Here is a 21,917-nt window from a genome sequence, read left to right as displayed (position 1 = left end):
CCTTCTGCCTATCCGAAATAAAATCTTGGTTCAGCACTACTTTCTTAAAACTAAATAGGGATAAAACTTCTCCTTGTAGGAACCAAATCTGTATTATCCAAAGTTGACAGTTTCTCTCTCTCAGTTGATGGCACCAAGGTTTCCCTTTCATCTCAGGTCAAGAGTCTGGATGTCATCCTTGATAGCACTCTATTGTTCACCTCTTCACATCAATAACATCACCCGGTCTGCATACCTTTCATTTATGGAATATTAATCGTCTTCGTCCTTCCCTTTCCCCGCACTCTGCGTCAGTTCATATCCATAGCCTTTTCACCTCCCACATCAACTACTCTAACTCGCTTCTCTTTGGCCTCTCTCAAAAATCACTCCATAAGCTTCAAGTGGTTCAGAATGCAGCTGCTCGCATTATTGCCAAAACCCCCTCATTTCACCACATTACCCCAGTCCTAAAGCAGCTCCACTGCCTCCCAATTAGAATCAGAATATAATTCAAAATCCTTCTGTACACATTCAAGCTCATCCACAACCTCGCTCCCCTAACTCTCCGATCTCCTTGACATCACCCCTCCCTCCTGCATCCTTAGATCCTCCTCTACTATTCACCTTGCTGTTCCTGCTTACCTCCTCAGCACCATGGGGAGCAGAGCTTTCTCCCGCTCTGCTCCTAAACTCTGGAACTCTCTTTTCCTCCGAACGTCCTAAATACTGAAACCTTTTCTAACTTCAAGCCTAAACTCAAAACACATCTGTTTAAGGATGCCTACTTACTGTCAATGCCTGTTCATTAAAACTGATTTCAAGAACTGCTCAAGGAATAAGAGGAAGGAGGCAAAATGTGAGGCGATAGAAAAACCCTTAAAGATGCACAGCCACGTTAGTTGACTTTTTATTTATTTATACATCAGTAGCTCACTCTGGTTGCATACAAAGTTTTTATGAAAGATTATCACATCCTGCTGGTGTATTAGTTATTATTTTGGTTTTTTTATGTTTTGTTTTTGCTCAATTTGTGAGTAAATAAAACATTTTGTGTTTATTTTTAATAACAGAGGAAGTACACACTGTGCAGCAGGGGATAAAACAAGGAAGTCGCTAACAACCATTAGCATCACCCAGCGAAACAATGAAGAATGGTCCATCATCCAGTGAAAAAAAAAAACGGCAAAAAAAAAAAAAAAAAAAAAAGATTCCAAGAGGGAAAAGACTGGAATGTCGCTGGGAATACTGTATAAATGTTGGTGTTCATTGAAGCGGACATTAAACCTGTCGATTGTTCAGATGTGACCGCAGAGTTGATTGACGTGAGTAAATGTTCTGATATGAGGCTCTTAAGCTGCTGTAGGTTGGTGTATTTAATTAATAATGGTTGGTCTTCAATTATGCCGAGCTGCCGCTTTAATAAGGGTCCAATTATATCTAAAAGAATCGAACCACTTCTTACCTGATCTGATAAATGAAGACCAGACAGATTTTCATTACGAGACATCAACACATGACAACATTAGGTATACTCTTCCCATTATTGATAGAGCAAAATAACAAATGACCTTGGTGCAGAAAAGGGCATTGATTGAGTCTCCTGGTCCTTTTTATCTAAAATTCTGGAGAGAATTGGGTTTACCAGTCATTTCATCAAGTGTATTCAATCATATAAAGACCCAACTGCTGGAATTAAAATGAATGGACATTGTGGAAAAACTTTTGAAATTATTTAGGGGCACATGCCAGTGTTGCTGCACCTGCCTCTCACAGTTTGCAATTTTCATAGAGTCCTTGGCTCAGATCAATAGACAAACCAAGGAGCTTAAAGGAATCGGAATATTGTGAGGAAATCAAATAATTGGACTTTTGGCAGACGATGTAATTGCATATCTCCAAAGCCCTGATGTAACTCTCCCTATACTGATGTCAGTTTTGGAAAACTATGGAAAGCTGTCAGGGTATAAAATAAAAATCACAAAACACAGTTACTCTCCCTTAAACTTAGAAGGAAATCAGGCATAAATATGAACTCAAGTGGGATACAAAGTCAATAAAATACTTGGGAGTTTTACTTGCACGGAACGTTAGCAAAATTTGGGAAAAAAAACTTTCAGTAATCTGAGACAAAATACACATTTATATCACAAGATGGTCAACTTTAATACTTGACCTTTGGTTAAGAATTGAACTCAGTTTGCTTCCAGATTCAGGCTTGGATGAACAGATCAACTTCATAAAAAGCATTTGATGCGTAGGAAACATTGAAAATATGGAACAAAGTTGTCAAACAACTAGAAATCAGAAGGAGAAGGTAAGCTCTGTTTGCCGTCCCCAGACAGCTAGGTTTCTGCTGAAAATAGACTCTACGTTTGTAAAGTGGACGGAAAAGTGAATAACAGCTGTGTGTACGCTCTTAGAAGGGAGGATATTTAAAACAAAAGATAATTTAATACAAATGATGGAGATCCATTCAGACACTTAGAACTAAGACATTTCTCCAACGCTGATGTCAAGAAAGAAGTATCACCAGATGGAAATGAGTTCAAAGCTGTATAAGAGATTGGAAAAGTGTAATGGAAATAATACACTGTGTGTCAAATCCAAACAGGATTTATAGTAGATTTAACTCTTACTAAAAGCAACATGTTTTCCTCAACCTCTACAGGATGGAGAGAGTTTGGCTGGAAATTAATTATGTGCTTTTTTCGTTTTGTACTTACTCTTCAACTAAAAAAATTGTATTAGTGGGTACACAACAACAATGCTGGAGGCTATGCAGACATGGGAATGCCAGTCATTCCCATCGTTGGGCAACACCTTCTGAAACCAGGTTGTAACTTAGGGGGATGTGTTACGATATAAGATCCCCATGGACCCTTGCATTGTGTACCTGGGACTAACTAGCAATGATCTCATTCAAAAGAAGGATATCTACCTATTTAAAATCCTGATTGTTGCCAGTCAAAATGCCCTCATAAGAAAGCGCCTCGTCGCGGGGGCGGGGCGCCCCTGGGGCCTCTGGCCCTCAGGGCCCATGGCCGGGACCACTTCAGCGGGGCTGGCTGCCGGCGGAGCCCACGGGCTCGTCTCCGCGGCTCTTGAGGGCGTCGACATTGCGGTGGCTGGGGGATTTCCTCGGGGTCGTCTCTGCTCCTTCCTTGGGGGGGGGGTTGCAGATATCCTGTGTCGGCCCCTCCTGGGCGACCTGCTTTAGGGACCCCTTTGGGAGTCTGGGGTTACGGGTCCCCTGACGCCTGCCTCTGTGCTCGGGGAAGGTGGGTCTTTGGTTCTCCACAATCACTATCAAGCTATTTCTGGATAATCTTCACCTAAACTAGTGCAGTTTCACATCTCCCACTGGTGCTGGGTCCCAGGTATTAAGTGTTCACTTATATACAGTAATCTTATAATTTATTTATTTATTTATTTATGTTGTGTCACTTTATTTTTTCAAATATCACATTACACATGTCAGCTTACATATTAATATATATGATTAAGCAATGGCATCTAGGTGTAATAAGAGTGTATCTGTTGCTTAATGTCTGTTGGTTGTGCTGTTCTTTTTGTGTCTCTTTCCAGGTGATGGAGCAGACAGAGGACATTTTATCATTCTCTTCCTTTTATCTCCTCTTTCTTTCACCTCTACTCTTTTTTTTTTTCTTTTCTTTCACTTTTTGTTCTTCCTTTACTCTCCCATTGTCATGTCCATATAATTTGAAATTCTCCTTGCAGGAATCATAATAAAGCTATTTACAAGCATAAATCAAGTGGAGCACTATGGCGAAAGCTGTTTGCTCCACTTGTAAAAGCAAAATCTGTCGAGCTCCATCTGGCATTGAGATATCAATTCCTATTGCCATAGTGCTAGACAGGACACTGGGAAAAAAAAAAAAAAAAAAAAAAAAAAAAAAAAAAAAAAAAAAAGAAAGCGCTTCAATATTGAACCACATACCGAGCACGGTGGGTAATAATGGAAGAATTTTTTTATATGGAAAAAGAAAATGACCTCAGGACTCAGGATCAGCTCGGATCTTTGAGAAACACAGGAGAAAATGGACGAAGAAAGTCAGAAGAAGAGAACCTGACCACAACTGTGTTAAAAAGATAAAAAAATGGATAAAAAAGATTAAAGGAGTGTACCCACTTAGCTATTGGTACTGTGTAATGTATGTCACTGTGAAACAAACTGAGAAACGTTTAAATAAAAAATAAAGATTAGTTGCTGCGCCGTGACGTTTTTCACATAGAACCCGGTTGGTATTAACTGTTTTTTGTAAATACATGATCATTCGAAAAGTTGATTTTGTATTTACTAAAACCATTCTTGAATTAGGGCTGCACAGTAGTGCAGTGGGTAGCGCTGTTGCCATGCAGCAAGAAGGTCCTGGGTTCAAGTCCTACCCTTGCCCTCCATCTTTCTGCATGGAGTTATCATGTTCTCCCTGTGCATGCATGGGTTCTCTCTGGGTACTCCAGCTTCCCCCCACAGGACAAAAACATGACTATTAGGTTAATCGGCCTCTCTAAAATTCTCCTTATGGAGATTGCTTGTTTGTCTCTGTGTTGCCCTGTGACAGACTGCCGACCTGTCCAGGGTGTACCCTACCTCTCGCCCATTGACAGCTGGAGATAGGCACCAGCACCCCTCGCGACCCCATAAGGGATAGACGTGATAGAAAATGGATGGATGGATATTTGAATTATACATAATCTGAATAATGTTTGATAATCTGAAACATTACAGTGATACAAAAAAGCAAAAACAGACAGAAACCTATGTGGGAATTCCTTCTTCACCGTGAATTAATCTCAATCACTCACTTTACCCATGACAGAAATGTTAGTCAGTCACAACTTGGCATGCTAAACGTAGGAGGGCTCCCACTGCGTCCAAAGCCGACATGCTGGCAGGCAAATATTTTGTCTGCACACAGTCGAGGCGGATCCGCCTGTCAGCGTATTTACAGGAAACCGTGATGAATTGTGGGACAACAAAAAAAGACTGAATGGTGGCACCTGCTCTCTGCAAAGCACCACTAATCATCTTGGGTTTCTGTGGCCGCCTGTCATGGATGTTTGCAACCCATCCCAGACGCTCGGCCGTTCGAGCATCCCCAGCAACGCTTCCAAACACCAATTCAGACACATGTTTATGCATATTAACACGGACACTGATGAGCACAGAAGATGCATGCTTTGGAAGGCGCACCCAGCTGATCAAAAGAGCTCTCTTTAGCCCCTTAATGATCCTCAAGATGCTGGTTTTCCATTGGCTGAAGCACAGCAAACAAACAGGGAGAGGAGACCCAACAAACAAACAAAGCCAATCTGTTTTCTCAGCTGCGAACATTGCACGCTGAGAATGTGTGGCTGCTTCAGTGCATGGCTCTGAACGTGTGATAATGACGCTTTTTGGTGTTTTTGTGTGTTTGGTCCCCTTCGTTTCCTGCTGTTCTTTAGTATCTTGGTGTTTGTATTCATCTTTATATTAGCATTTCTGTGAATACGCTTCTCTGTCTCTCGGAATATATTCATGTATGTTTTGAGGGTTGTGCGACTGAATAAGAAAAAAGTGTTAGTGTGAGTATGGTGGTGGAGATATATAATGTTACATATGCAAATGGCATATGCAAATGTGTGTAATGTATCCAACTATACCGTTCAATATGTGCAACAGATATAAAAATATAATTCTCAGGACTCAGGACGCAATCAGAACCAATTGGCTGAGTCTACCCAAAGCCACTTGAAAATACACATTGATGCATGTTCATTTTGTTTTAACACAGTTTTATTCTATTCATTTTCAGCTTTTAACCCATAGGTTTTATGGATATCATATATTTCATTCACACACTATTATGAAATGAATAAGTTCTATACACTTATGATGCATTTTCTAATGTGAGTTGCATTTTCTTTAAAAAGACAAGCAACAGATGGATAGAATGGAAATGTTTTATTTTTATTTTATTTGCTTGTATATGCCGAACCATTTACAAAAAAAAAAACAACAACAACAACAACAGTATTGAATTTAAAGAGCCAATAGGTAGCACACCAGAATGCAACTTTCTTCCAGCGAATGTTCATCTGCAGTCCCAGTGGCAGACACAACAAAGATCAAAAGGGAAAATGATAATTAAAATGAAATTCGAAAAATCAAGAAAATAATTTAAAAAACACTTTAAAAATCTGATTTTTCCCGTATTTTTCAGACCATAAGGCGTCCAGTGAATTAACGTGTCTATGCACTTCTTTGTCCTCATATAAGGTGCACCGGATTATAAGGCGCACTAAATATTTTTCTCAATAGTGTAATATCACTCCCCCCTTCTAAGATAAGGCCAAAATAAACATAACTTTTATATTGACTTAACTTACTAGGTCTATTGTTGCTAGTGCGTACTCCGGGTGCGGGCTGCCTAAAAGATCCCAATTACTCAGGCATACTGTGACATTGGCAGACTCCACGCTGACTCTCCGTGGACATTTTACCCTTCATAGTCGAGCGTACTGTTGCCTACACTTTCTTGTGGCAAATTCCTACAATTCCCACACTTTCTGCCAGTGGGTAAAATGTGTGATTAGCTAGCTGAGCTCTTAGAGCCGGATCTTTTCCAGCAGGCTCCCACCGCACACCTGTCAGTGAGAACAGAGAGAGACTGTGAAGCCGCGGATCCTTACGACCGTCTGCATGGAGCAGCTCAGTGTATCAAGCTCTGTGTCACCAATAAAACAGTTCAATGTAAAGACTTCTCCCCACCGAGAAGTCGTAAAAATCAAGCTCTGCACATACCTGCGCTGATTGAACTACGCCCGACTATGTGGGGGCCTTTACATGAATGCACTTCTAGTTTCGACATTACAGTCAGGCAGTCTTGTAGACAGCTCAGGGGTCCGATCAGGATGAAAAATATGGTATATAAAGGAATAAAAAGTTGTTATTTAAAAGTCAAGGTGGGATGCAATTTAATACCCATTCACAAGACACACAGGACAAAATTCTTCTATCCGAAACGCACCCTCTCCATAACTTTGCTGCCACCGTTTCAGCCTCCTGTCCATGTGTATGAATGGATTAGTTCTCGTAAAGAATGTACCGTTTACAAAATAAATGTAATAATTAACAGCGCATTTATAAACTGCCATTACAGCTCTATTGGTGTCAAAAGTTGTTTCCAAGAATTATTCCTCATATTTACAGAAGTGCTTAAAAAGAAGAAATAAATCTAAGGCGATGCAAAGTTACAATGCCTCCCCTCTCTCCATCCCTGCCATTTGGTGCAAAGAATAAAACCAAGTGTGCAGCTTGGCTTTGCATCAAGTGTAAGTTAAAAAAAAAAAGAAAAGAAAACACTGTAGATTTCAGACACAGCAGTGTATGGGAAGATTACCAACATCTAGAAACTGCAACTAATTGGCACGTCAGTCCCTGTCTGGACCGCTTCCATTGATTTGTGGCTATAATTAACAGAGTGGTGGAAGTTCTGGTTCCTAGCAGGAAACAAAAACCATTAAGGAGAAGAAACAAACAAACCATCACCCCGACCACATATTAGTGAAAAATAGAGCCGTTTTATGACTCAGAACCATTGATTACATGAAGTTCAGTTTAATCAGCTTTACAAAACGTTAATAATACAAAGGTGCATAAAGCAAGTAACCATATCACCTCTATTATGTGTTAGATGTTAAAATGATTAGAATAAGCAATTTTTTTACTAACTAATAACCAAATAAACACACAAATAAAGTCAATTAACTTGGTCTTGTGTGAAGTATGAATTTCTTTGAAGCAGTTTTGCTCATAAACTGGTTTCAATTAGCATTTTGATGTAAAAATTCGGTTTTCTACATGATGAACTTAGATTGTGCAGACCTCTCCTTTGCTTCATTAAATAACCATCTATTTGAGAGTGAATAAAAGCTTTAAAACACTAAACCTTTCAGGCAAACTTTACCGTTTTTATGAGTCGCAGCATTTCCCCTTTGTGACCCATTCTCGTCTGAGCTTTAATTTCCTCGCAAATGTCTCGAGATGTTGCTTCAGTAATTCCACGTGTTGATTTTCTTCTTGTGATGCCATCCATTTTTTTGAAGAGCATCAGTCCCGCTGCAACAAAACACCCTTACAACATGACACCGCTGTCAACGTTCTTTAGAGTTGAAATGATGTTTTTAATCTTGAATATTTCCCATTTTCTTCCAAATCTAACAATGGTTAATATTGCCAAAGACTTCAGTTTCATGGTATCTGGGCTTTTCTTTGATTTTGCTTTCATGATTTCCCACAAGGAAGCAGAGTGCTTTAAAATATACTGAGAGCTGTGCCTCCAATTAATCTAACCAACCCAGTAGGCATGATGTTCAGTAATGAAATCTTGTTATTTAAAACTTTATAGAAATGTTCATAAATGAAGAGGACTTAGTTCATATTGTGACTGTGAATTTAGTTTGGATTTTGTGAGTGTGAACTAAATCAGCTCAGTTCCTGCTTGGACTGTCTTTTGAAAGAGGTTCTTGTTCAGGGTGAACTTGTCCTAATCAGCTCTAGTTGCAGTAATCCTTTCAGCTAACATCGAGTATTGATTATGGGAGAGTTTGACCTGAGCTTTAAGTCTCTTTTAGCAAAGCCAAAGGCCTTAAGGCGTCGATTGTGTGAATGTCTATGTTTAAAAATAATGTCTCTGTCTCCATGAACCACTACTTTCAGGTTGCTGGTGAAATACGATCAATTTTTTTGTGTTGCTTGAACTGTCGGATGATTTTCAGCTTGATTTGTCCTAACCACTAAATGAAAGAACCGTGCTCAAGTGCTACCAAGTTAAAAAGAAGTGGTCTGCCACAGGACATAAATTTGTAACCACCTTGAGGACATTTACTCCTATTGGTAAAGGAGCAAATAGAGCCAGAGCCAACGTCAGCACCAAGGAATGCATTTTACAGCAAAGTGGCAATTTATTATTATTAATTTTTTTAAGATGGATTTGTAAAGCTCATAGTTAAGCTAAGGGTCTACATTCTTTTTTAATTGGGAATTTAAATACTGCTACTCTTCAGTAGTACAAAGATAAGTTTGTGTAAAATAAGAGTATGGGGGAGAATTTATTTGTTGTTTTATTTAACAAAATAATGAAAATACAAAACTTTAAATATATTTTTTTAAATTAAAGACCATCATAAACACTGAAAGCATGTTTTAGCTACCTGTTTTTCTTTTCTTTTTTTACAGCATTCCTGAAAGTTACAATTTTACCCCTTGGCTGGGTAACTTGTAATAGATGGAGGTGTTATTTTAACACTTGCTATAATACTGTGTATTAATATAAATATTTACATACAAGTCTATCAAAAGATACACTATACAATACCAATTTACTCCCTTTTATCTGTTCATTATGCATCAATAAAACACAGATAGGTACTATCTACACATATCTATTCCACCTCTGATCAAATGTCCAACATTGCAATTTTAAACTGAAACATAAAAAAATAATGATTGTATTTAAATCTTCAAACATGTCAATTTTCAGTAATTTCTGTTATTATAACAATTTATTTACCCATTTATTTTTTAATATTCAATGTTTTAGTCTTTACTTTCACTAAATTACAAATCTAATCAGTCATTTCCTTCCTTCTCATCTCATTGTTTTTTTTTTGTTTGTTTTTTGTTTTTTGCTGTAACTCTGCAGTGAGGAAACAGGTATCAGGAAGGGTGTATTGTACACAGTATATGTAGAACACTTAAACGGTTTAGTTGTAACACTGTGTTACAATTTGCCTCACAGTGATTCATTTCAGTTAAGATGATAATGTCCTTCAAATTGTGCTAATTTGTACGCAATAAGGCGGTTATTAATATAGGATAGGACTGGATTCAGTAGATCACTTACTTACTGTGCTGAAATACTTTTCTTCTTCCCATAATTTATGGGGAATTTAAATCGGAGCTATCTGGAAATTTGCAGGACAGATTTTCTTCACATATGATCTTAAAGTGATAGGAAGTACACAATAATCCACCCTCTAAAACAACATGATAGGTCTGTATTATAGAAAATCCAGCATTAGCACTTGTTCTCCTACTTCCTGTGAAGTCTTCTTCTTCAGAAATGAACTGTGATGCCTTTTTTTATTCTTTGTGCACAATATCCATGCAAACCTTGGCAGCTTGAAACCTTCAGCTGGAAAGTTTGCAGACTGACAACGCAGTTTAACCCCGAGTTAAAGTCAGGGTTGAGCAGAGTCAGGATTGTAAGTCAGAAAAAGGAAGACTTCCTGGGTGGCAGTGGGGAACACAATGAGTGATTCAATGAGGTAACCAAAATCTAACATCTGCAACATTACCGTGACTTCTTTGTTTGATTGCTTTTTTTTTTCTTTTCCGTGGATGCTTTGTACCCTGATGTGATTTCCCTCAATACACAGAAGTTGTGTGTTGAATCTAAAAAACAAGTCACATTAAACATCTGCTAGAAAGCCTCAAGATGCCCTAGATTACATGGAGTATTTAAACAACATCAAAAGCTTGATGAGGCTGATGATGATACTACATCATTGATAGAATTTCACCCAGTTGTTATGTGTTCCTCATAAGAGATTAAAACCAGGAAAAACACATGCACATTGCAAAAAATAAAAAAATAAATACATTTCCATGTAAATTTACCGTAATTCAAAACAAGCAAATCAAGAATTCCTAGTTGCATGTTTTTCTGCGAGCCCAGCTAAAGCTGCTGGGTAAATCTGCAACTCAGGCTGACGCCCACACTGCTCACCTCACAGAGCCCTTTCCCCTGATGCTAGTCTGTCAAAAACAGCAGCCGCGCCTCTCTTTCCACTTGAACCAAAAACTAACAAGCAAAGTTTGGCCCGGGAGCGCTTAGCAGAGCCGGGAACTTCCTGTCAAGTCGGAAGAAAGTAAGCCATGGACAAAATTTCCCCTGAGTCAAACGCTGGCTACATTCTCTCACGCTAAATCATACATCACATCAAAGGCAGCATGGGACCACGCAGTTTAAATGGGAGGTGCATTCAAGCTGAAGTGCCAAACAACCCGGGCTGCGTCAAACAGGAAGCGTTCTCAGAGCAAGCTGCACTTTTCCAGGGGCCGATAACCTGTCCGCTTTATTGATCCCAGTTTGCTGGTTGAGCGTAAGAGCAGGAATGGAAAGACAACAAACAAACGCATAAATTCAGTTAAAGAAGCTGAGCAAAGATAATTAGTACAGTGCATCTAAAAAAAAAGGGATTCATACCTCTTTAAAATTTTCTGATTTTGTCACATTAGGACTAGTTTTTAAGAGAGATTTATATGTGACACAAAGTAGCATATAAGTGTTAAGTGAATGTGCTAACGTACATGGTTTTACACATAAAAAACTGAATATTCTGAAGTGTATTTTTAGTCAGCAGGTCATCAGCTTTACCGTCCCTCTTGGACAGCACCACAGCATGATGCTACCACCAAACTGTTTTACTTTGTTCATGTTGGTGTATTTAAAATCATGTGCATTTTTTTTTTTCCCACCACTAATAGTGCTTTTTGCTTGTAGGGCAAGATGTTTAATTTTAGTCTCATCTGACTACAGTACCTTTCTTCCACATCTTTACACCTTCTTCGGCATGCTTCCCGTTCCCCCAAACTGACTGGCCCCTGTAAATTTAGGGGATTGCCTGTCTTGCAGTTGTGACGTCTTTCCAATTTTGGATGGTATGGAAGGACATGTCCAGAGCTAGAGATATTTTTTTATAAGCCGCATCTGTTTTAAACATCTCTACAACGTTTTTCCCGACCTTTCTGCTGTGTTTCTTGGCCTTCATGATGCTAGTTTTTCTCTAAAATGCTGTGGTTGCAGCATGGGAAACTGTAAAACTGTTCAAGTGGTGTGAAAACTTTTAGAAATGAAGTAATACAAAAAGAGATCCATTTTAAAGTATTTATATTGCATGTATATGTTTGCACCTGCACAGTGGAGGGCACAGATCTACTAATCCGCTAACTGGTGAACTTTTTGTTTAGTGGATTAGCTGTACACATTGCTTTTAAATGATTTGTGTTCCTTGCGGCACCGGAACTGAATCTGCACTGTATTCAGTGTGAGCCTGGTGTTACTGTGGGAAGAGCAGCAGCTACCTGCCAGCTGGTGACCGTCTGTGTTCAGTTTTTCATCAGTTATGTTAGGTGAAAACGGTTTGGTTTGAGGATGAATGGCAAGCTGAGGAGTAGTTGAGGAGAGGGCTGCAACAACGAATTGATTAAGTCGATAAAAATCGGCAATTAATATCATTGGTAACGAATTTCATCGGTGATTTGTCGCGCGACTCGCCATGTCGCAGAGCCGTTTATCTCACCTGCACAGCGTCGTCAATGCTGACTGGCTGCAGAGCGAGTTGAACGCAACGGCACAGAGAAAGCGACTTGAACTGAGTCCACAAAACCAAAAGTAACATTCGAGATTTGACATGACACGAGAGCTCCACAGTGATACAGGAGCTGAAACAACATGGAGTCACTGATGAGGGTGAAGGGAGCTTCAACGGCGGTGTAAGTCGTTACAATGACGAAAACACGACAGCTCTTGGCTCGCGGGCCGTGAGCGGAGTCCTGCACCCCGAAGCACATCTTCGGCATGCATCCTTAACGTCAGCCTGGTAGCTCGTAATCCGGCTCTTAGCTCGTTAGCTGGTTAATGACAGGAGCTTGTTTGCATGCGCAACCTTCAGCGATCGGATTAAAATGCGTTTGGATTAAACGGAAAGAAAGTTGTCCCTTTTTAGTACTACAGAGGGGAAATGTGTCTCTGTGTCTGGGTCAGCTTTGGTGTGAAGAAGTCCTGCAGTTCTAGCAGTGGACAGTGAGTGGGCGACAAGCATGATGCCGTTGACCAGACGCCCCCGATTTCAAGAGACAATCCCTGTTTTAGACAACCTGTCCCCGGCAAAAGCTGTCCCTGAAAATGTCTACGATTTCAGCGTTCTATGAAGGAGAAAAAAAAGTTGTGCGCAGCAAGACTTCTTACCTGGACCCGATGATGTCAAGACATGATAGACGAGCCAAGCCCCCGTCAGCGTTACGGGTCGATCAATATAACCCCGAACTCACACCCCAAAAGCGAGGCACTTGCTGTTCCACTCATGCAAATCCCTTTGCACCTGGTATGAAGCTCAGCTTTGCACACGCCCATTAGTTTAGACATTCATTTATACACATAAACCTTTTTGAAGATCAGGCCAAAAATGTTATGACTGGATCAAAATCTGCATATATAAAGCAGTATTCTAAGGGAGTTCACAGGTATGCAATCAGATTAATGGCGCTTGTTATTTTAAAAAAAAATAATTCTCCCTGTAACAGGTTTGCTTTTACCTTGAATTGTACAGAATACACTAAAAGTTTTGAAATGATTTATCATATCACAAAAAAAAAAGGTATTTTAACAGGGGCGTGTCAACTTTTTTTAGAGCTATCGTACTAATGTTCCCACTGTGTGCCCACTACAGAGAATAACTTCCTGCTTTCCATCTTGCCTCCAAACAGGGAAGCGCGCCTCAGAATTAGCTCTATCGGCAGCACAGCCATCGATCACGCTGACAAGCATGCGAGCGCTGAGGCCCGACACCAGCGCTCACCTCAAGTGCAGGTGTTAGTCTGGGCTGATATAAACTGAAACCTCTAATGCGCATAAAGAAGCCGACGGGCAAGCATTAACGCGCGTCTCAAGTGGTCCGCATATTTAATTTGAACATCTACAGAAGCCGTTTAACCCAGTGTTCTAGAGAGAGAGAGAGAGAGAGAGAGAGAGAGAGAGAGAGAAGGCCTGTCGTGAACTCAACCCCGCGGCTTCCTCTGCGTGTTGCAAATCCTATAGGCCACATGCCGGCTGACTGTACAGCTGTCAGCCTGCCCCATTGATCAGCGCCGCTGCTCAGGGTACATTAGGTAATGAGAGGACCTGCATCGCACCAAAGAAAAGTGGAGGCACACGATCAGACAGGGGGGGGAAAGGCCTGAGCTTGCCGAAAGGCATAAACAAACATTTATCAATCTGCAAGCCACGCACAGAGACATACGCACACATCTGAAGCTGCATCTGCTCATTAGTGCTGACGGTGGGAACAAAGACAAGCGTTTCTCTTCACGCCACCTTGGCTGTCTCTGTTTGTCTCAATCCCACCCGTCCCTCGCTGCTCTCCGCAGCTCAATCTATGGCGAACGCCAGCGCGAGTGTCAGTGTGTTTTGTCACGGCATTCTTCTTTTCATCGTTGACTTCAAGATCATTAAAGTTTTCGAGAAGCCGGGATTGAAGGCACACAGAAGGGCAACTCCTCTGAATGTGGCGGAGCAGAGACAACGGTGGCGTTGGGATAAAAGGAACACGGGGAGACGGGAGAAAGCAGAGGTACATTTCAACAGGGGCAGCGGCGAAATAACGAGATCGACGTAATTAGAGATGGAGTGGCGACAGAAACAGGCAAGATGTTGTTCCTTACGTGGAAGGAGGCTCTCTCCTCTCTGTCCAGGGGCTGGGTGACAAACATGTTGCCGCTGATGGGATCTATGTTGTAAATTCCACTCGGGGGCTGGTCGGCTCCGGCGCCTGTGATGCTGTAGCGGATGCCAACGTCCTTATCCTGATCCGAGCGGATCTGAGGAGATTCAGACAAACAAGTTCAACAGAGAGGAAAATCTGTTCTTTAGTCCCAGCTTTTCAGACTTTTCTTACACTTTGCTATAAAAAAGTAAAACAAAACAAAAAATAAATGTGCAGGCAGGAGTTTGTGACTTGCAAAGCATCACTGCAGAAGTCTTATCCCTTGATCTTTGAAAGTCAACGTATTTGACAAGGATTCTAATTTATAGATCAACTTAAGTTGAAATTTTACTTTTTAGCCTGCATGCAAAATGTGTGTGAGAAAAATAACATTGCTAATCACCCTGAACACATCATCTGCCACAGTGAAACGTGGCGGTGGCAGCATCATGCAGTGGGGATGTCTTTCTGGACCACAGCAGCTGCTATAGGCTGGTAAGATTTCTATTTGTAAAAAGCAATGCGGAAATCATATTAATTTTCCTCTCGCTGTGGTTAAACACGACTTCTATTGGTCTATCCAATTTCACTAAAACACATTTATTTGTGGTTATAATGTGACAGAAGACGACAAAGTTCAAGGAATACTTTTGCCAGGCCTGTAAACCATCAAAACACAACAAAACAAACAAGCAAAAAAAAAAAAAAAAACCCCGATGCCAACATGAAGCCACGGGTTGAAAGAAAAGCAAGACTATGTGGGTAGTTTGATAGATGCACTGCGATAACATTTGCACTGGCAATATTTCCTAAATGTCAACTCTTTAATCTTATAGTCTAAAGGTGAGAATAAAAGATTGAACAATGGCCACTGGAGAGGAAAAGAAAATCCACAGCCAGACCGTTCTTGTGCAACATTCAAGGCAGACTGTACCATGATGACCTTCCTAGATTACCTAAAACTTACTCATGCTGATTTTTCTTTCCCCCACCGACTCGTAGAAGCTCAATAACTCCCCGATGTCAATTCAAGCTCCTCTTAAATGTGATGTTTAAAAGAGAGACACGTTTTGCTTTAAGCAGGTTTCAATATTAATGCCTGCTCTGTCAATAAAAATGTCATTAGTGTTTTCGCAGCGTCTTGCAGACTTGGAAGAAGAAATAGTGGGAAGGGCTTGTAGCATTTCTTCATGTGGAATTGATTCATGGTGGGATTAAAGGATTCTGCTCTTTTACCAAACAGTACAGCAACATTAACCTGGCATTGCTTTGGAAAAGTCAGTAAAAAAATGAAATAATTTGTAGGATGGTTTACGAAGACTGCTGGCTCTTACGCTCCTTCATTTTATTTACGTTCAAAGAATCAAAAGTGAAAGGTGAATGGACTGATTTGCTTAGAGGAAATGAAAACAATATTACAGCAGAAAGAAAATTTAAACAGCCAGTAAATTGAGACACTAATGAGGAAATCACTCCATAATAAAATGCAAAAAAATGTTTTTTTTACACACAATAAAAATGATCCCCATGTCAACCGACCGCAACAGTACTAACCTGCGTTTACTATAAGGCACGAGTGACATCAGATCATTAAAATAACAAATCAAACAAAACTATTTATTCAGCTGTATTAAAACCAACTTGGTGATGAAGTGGATTTTATCATCCATGGTTGTGACGCTGCTATATGCCAGCTTGGAGGCATCGTTTTTGTTTAGGTTCAGGCCGAAAGCTCAGCGACTATTTCTGACCGATTCATAAAACTTAAAGAAAAAAAAAAATTAAAAAAACATGTTTCTGTAGGTGACCCATCTGTTTGAGATGACGGAGAGGTTGGCATGTTAAAACATATCTTTTAATGTTCTTACTATCATTGGTATTATGTATGGAAAAAGCAACAACAACACTTATACTACGACTTGGGGGGTGGTCCTCTCTATTTTAGAGCATTATGCACCGGATCACCCGACACAATGCCCAAACCTTTATGGCAGCTTTTGCATCCCATATTTAATATTGATACCGCTGCTGGCAACGAATACTGTACTAGAACATAGGTTCTGTCTGCAATTAAAATCTGACTGAAAGTATCCTAGCATGTTTTACGTGTTGTTTGGGTGATGTGACAGATACCTTTTTTTTTTTTTATCTTTCCATTTCCCAACCTGGAGACTCCAATGGAATGATTTACATCAAAGCATTTCCTCACGTATTCAAATAGTCTAGTTAAAGTCCAGTTGTTGTTGTAATGTGACGAGGGCTCAGCAGATTATTTTGCAGGTTTTACATCTCATCCAACTCACAAGGCTTTTACGTTTATGGTCATGTAAAGAAACAGGAACACTGCAGATTTAACAAGTTCCTCCCAGTAAACGTGTCTCTGCAATCAAACTCTATCTATGTACTATACTGACGGTGCTAAAACTGTTGTTGTCTCTTAAAAAAAAATATGAATGCATATTTCTCTTACTTCACTGTCATTTGACCACTCCACTGTAGTTTTTTAGTGGGTGTAAATCATCACTATGGTTACTACTATGAGGGAATAATCAAAGAAGCCAATGGAGAAAAAAAAAGGTATGTTTGACTGCTTTTTCCCCCTCTAGCTCTATCTTTCTCTGTTCCCCTCCTATGCAATTTTACTGGTCTGTGGCACTGCAGATCATCCATGAAAATGAAATTACTTCATCCGTTCAGCGGTGACAGAGGCTGCTGCATAAAACATTTCACTGTTTGAACATGATACCCCCCCTCTCTTAATTTCCAATGTGGCACTCCCACACCCACAGTGAGGCACTCTGCGGCTGCTTTCCCTGGCGCAATTTTCATTTCCTGAGCTCACTTCACACGACGTCCATTTGTGGACTCTGCAGGTAATGTACAGTGTTGTATAACCTCTGTCAATTGCTGCACTTATGCTGTTCTCCCAGGACTGTGTGCTCCGCGATGATACGGGACGACTAATTACATTTATCATTCACAAGGTCCACTATCTGTCAGTCAAAGCAGGATGTAATTATGGAATAAATAATAACCTGATGTGATGATTTGCCCTCATCATTAGCGTCATCGGCTGGAATAACAGGGAAATAAGGTGGGGCAAAAAAAAAAAAAAAAAAAGGCAGGTTGAAAGAGGAGATGTGACCAAGAATTGCTCTGCCTCATCTGTTATAAAGGGCACAACCATGCTGAGGAGTTATTTCAAGCCGGAAAAAAAATTAAGTGAGGAGCTAGAGGCACGGAACCTCCTCATTTCATGCAGAGTGAAGGACTATTAGGACTCAACCAGCGTGCGAACACAACTCAAATTAATTGGCGACGTCAACTACAATAAAGAATTGACACATTTTTACGCTATAAATATCTTTTAGAATCATAAAGCACAACAGGAAGTTGCGGGGATGGTGTCATCTCCAGCATCTGCCGAAAACTGGAAGCAGACTGAGTGAAAACAAGATCACCTTCCATGGTAGGTAATGAATGAGCCTCTAAAATGTAAGCAACGTGAGCTGTATCGTACCCCTAAACGGGTAAAGGCAAAAACAAAATGGAGCCTCCTCATTTACTCATTATGGTAAACGTTACGTTTCCTGCTATCTCCACCTATTGTCATTTTAGAGTGTGCCGAAATAGAACCGCTCAAACAATCTGGCTATGACTTGTGATTGGTTCAATCAAAGGTGGTCTACATGCCAAATAAAGCATTGATATCACATTGTTGTTTTTTTTTCCCCCTACAAAAAAGAACTCATATTAACAAGTCACAAATCCTTGTGTTTAATTGCCTGTAACGAAGAATAAGAATAAAAATCCAGGTTTTACCAACCCCATGTGAATCCATCTCCGGTCAACTCCTGATCAAAGAAGAAGAGCAAGTGTTTCCACCTTCCATGTGTCATTATTTTTAATCTAACGAGGTAATTTATACGATATTGTCAGGGCATTGATGGCGTGCAGACTTCAGAAGGTAGGCTAAAACAGGCCGCACAACTGAGAACAGACGGTGTGCTCACAGAAAGCAGAGATTAATTAAAATAACTGTTGACTAATTGACTAATTGGACAAATAGTAGGAAATTAGTCAGCCACAAAGATAATCATTATTTGTAGGCCTGGCATGCAGTCCTCCAAAGAACTGGCATTCCCTCAGTCTCTTCAGCAAACCTTCAAAGCTGTGTGTGAGCGGTTGGCACATTGGTGTAACTCCCACGAGGAGAGCAGCGGCCTCTGCTTCGGATTCCACATGAAGACCTCCTGAGACCACATGTCATACTCACTACTGTCTCTTAATGAAGAGTCTTTATATGAATAAATTGAATACGAGCACAGCTTCCTGGAGGCCCAGGAATCCCATGAGTGACAACTGCTCTATTGAGCCATTTGACTGGAATGCTAATGAAGAAAGCTGGGATTTCTGTCCTCCTCTCACTTTGTCTTTCTCTCAGTCTCCAAACTAAAATCTCTGTGTCGCTTTAGAAGCTTGATTCAGATACAATGACTGCTAATCAGACTAAAAGTAGTCGAGAGATGCAGATGCAAAGAACTTCACTGGCTTGTCTGACTTGGTCAGATCAGACCGGAGCAGACAACCGATAAGTGGCCTATTTGTTTTTCTTTGGGAGTTATTTCTTTGATTACTGACAACTGATCCTTTGGGACAGGCTATCTGTGTGAGTTGAGACGTGGAGAGACATGCGTGCAGGGAGCTAAAGAGAGCAATAGCAATGAAGCATTGTGGAAAATTGGATGAAGAATATAAAGTTCTGCGAAAACCTCTGTCATCAGGCGTGCAAACAGCAGAAAAAGGGGAATAGAAATGAATACATTTCCATTTATTGAGCAAAGCTGCTGGTTGCCTAATTAGTGTGGCATGGAGTTTCCTTCTGCCCAAATCTTTTAATTGATCCAGCACTGCATGATCACCCTATCAGCATGAGCAGTTTGATGCCGCCATAAAGAGGAACTAATTTGTTGCTTATTTGATGGTACTCTGTGATTCAGCCGCTTACCCCGTGTGTTACTTCAAGCAGCACTGCAAAATGAACAAAACTGCATTTAGACGAGGAAAGACTTGAGAAGCACAACTTTAGATTTTATTTTTCCTTAGGAGGAAACGACTATCCTTCGACTACAATGTCATAAAGGGGGCAGTGTACAACAGGCACCCCTGGGACCATTATGGGTTACAGTGTGCTATGAGTTAATGTTACTCCATAATAGGAATCTGTGCTTTGCACTCCTTGATAGCCTCTTTTATGTCTCATCAGCACGGGGTCGTTCAGGCCTATATTCCCACGTATCTCTCTTTATTTTATTGGTCTTGATGGACTCGGTAATGTCTATTTCCCTTTAGGGCAAATCAAACACTCCCTGTGGTTAGGCAGACTTAGAAGAATCTCACCTGTGGTATTACAAGAGAACAATACAGAACATTGTTAACATCTGATAATCTTTTAAGATCTTCAAAAATAGCTGGGATAACCTTTTGTTTAAAACAAGCAGTTGTTTTAGGGTTTACTACCAGTTTGAGGTGAAACAAATTCAACAAATACCATTATAAGTGCAATTGCAATAAACAACTCAACTCGCAGTATTGAGATAAAGGTATGCGTCTTTTACTTTGTGACCTCATTAGTAGTGTGAGACTTAAAAAGTGTTGGACCTATTGCAGAGGCCTGAGAAACACCCACAGTGATATCCAGATAACAGGAAGAAAGATGGCATGGTTGACCACACAATCTAAGAACAGAAAATATTATTTTAAAATCAGTCAATGATTTGCTCTTAAAGGGACACATTGTAAAGCTCCTGGCATAACAAGTCATGATCTGCAGTGGCAAATGCGTTTGGCAAGTCTATATAAAGTGCAGAATAGTGGTCTACATCTGAGGTTTCAAAAAAAAAAAAAAAAAAAAAACACCTTTCAAACTTTGGTGGAAACAGCCAGAGTGCCATTTTCTAAAGCAAGGCTGGTGGGAAAATAGAAGATTATTGAAGTCCAAGTATTTCTTTAAGTGGTCATTCATGCAGAGACTTAAAACAGGTTGATATTTATCGAAATGGGATTACAGACTTTTAGAAGAAGCTAAAGATTTTGGATAGAGTTTAATAAAAATGTATGAAAAGACTTTAAAGATTAAGCCAGGATTTTTTTCCGTCAGCGTGTTTGCGACTGTAGCATGCTCCCCGTTCACAGTAAAGCATCCCGTACTGTTTTTTCCACGCCATATACGATAACTGCATTTGATAACTTCATGAGGCCATCTCAGTCATATAAAGATTTTTATATGACATTCTTAATTCATCCTGTTTAATCTTTTCTAATGCCAATGTTGCCTGTTTAATATACTGCGGGCGCTAAGATTAAAAGTGTACAACAGAGAAAACTGAGTGAAAACCGGCACAGTGTCATCTATTTATATTGCTTGGTGGGAGTAAATGTCACTGTTGGCACCACAAGTCAGATATTAAAACACCTACGAAATGGCATTTGTTACAGTTTGTTATGAAGCTTAAGTATGTAAGTTTTTAGGGTGGCTAGTGCCGAGAAGATAAACGCAGCAAAGACAGAATAATGTCTTTTCCACACTTAGATGCACCCTGGGACAAAATGATGCCAACCACTCAGGGCACTGATATGCTATGACTGAGCTGTCTAACATAATTGGGACAGCATCTGTCAAGTATTTTGGTGTCTTTAATAGGAACCAACTCACTGACTGCATGACATATACTGATAAGAGTTCACTGCTGCTGAACTCTGTCTTGCACTCAGAAATACTGCTATGCATACAAAAAAATGAGGTGCAGCAGCGCAATAATTTGTTGTTGATGAAATCCTAATTTTGAGTTCTCATTTACCAAATCTGAAAACTGGAAATCAAGCACAGCACCAATTTAGGGTTTATCTGGGGCATTCTGATCAGAGCAAAACAAACAAAAAAACAGACCAATGTCGATGACACATTCTGGAAGCTGGAAGCCTTTTGCATCATTAAAAGGCCCATCACAACACCGCAAAATAGCCGCTAAAATGTATTCTCACATAAGGAGTTATCTTATAAATGGAGGACATGTTTTTGCTTCTAATTACATTACAACGGGAATACAAAATTGGAATATTGAGCACAAAAGTGATCATCCTTAATGTACCCACTCAGCATTTGCAGAGAGCTTTGGATATAAAACACATTTGGATTTCAGAAAAATCACACTGTTCCATTAAAAACCCTTTGCGCTATTCTGGACAGCTAATTTCATCGAGTTTATGCATCACATCTAGTGTCCAGCAAGCAACCAAGGATGATTTCTCAGTTTTAAATAGAAATGAACAAACTGGGAGCAGATTTTAGTCAAAAATCTGTTTTGCAACAAATTGGATCTAAC

At 40.1% G+C, this 21,917-nt stretch overlaps 1 protein-coding gene across 1 annotated transcript in view; it reads right to left on the bottom strand.

Moving 5' to 3' along the window:
* The window catches only part of cdh4 (cadherin 4, type 1, R-cadherin (retinal)), a 370,809-nt gene that overhangs the window by 99,082 nt on the left and 249,810 nt on the right, over nucleotides 1-21,917 (bottom strand). Inside the window, exon 6 of the mRNA XM_012862220.3 lies at nucleotides 14,492-14,647. Coding sequence (XP_012717674.2) covers nucleotides 14,492-14,647 — 156 coding nt within the window. The remainder of the gene's footprint in view (nucleotides 1-14,491; nucleotides 14,648-21,917) is intronic.

Source organism: Fundulus heteroclitus, chromosome 20 (assembly GCF_011125445.2).
Source record: "Fundulus heteroclitus isolate FHET01 chromosome 20, MU-UCD_Fhet_4.1, whole genome shotgun sequence".
Classification (NCBI taxonomy): Eukaryota; Metazoa; Chordata; class Actinopteri; order Cyprinodontiformes; family Fundulidae; genus Fundulus; species Fundulus heteroclitus.
This window is presented reverse-complemented; position numbering and strand designations above follow the sequence as displayed.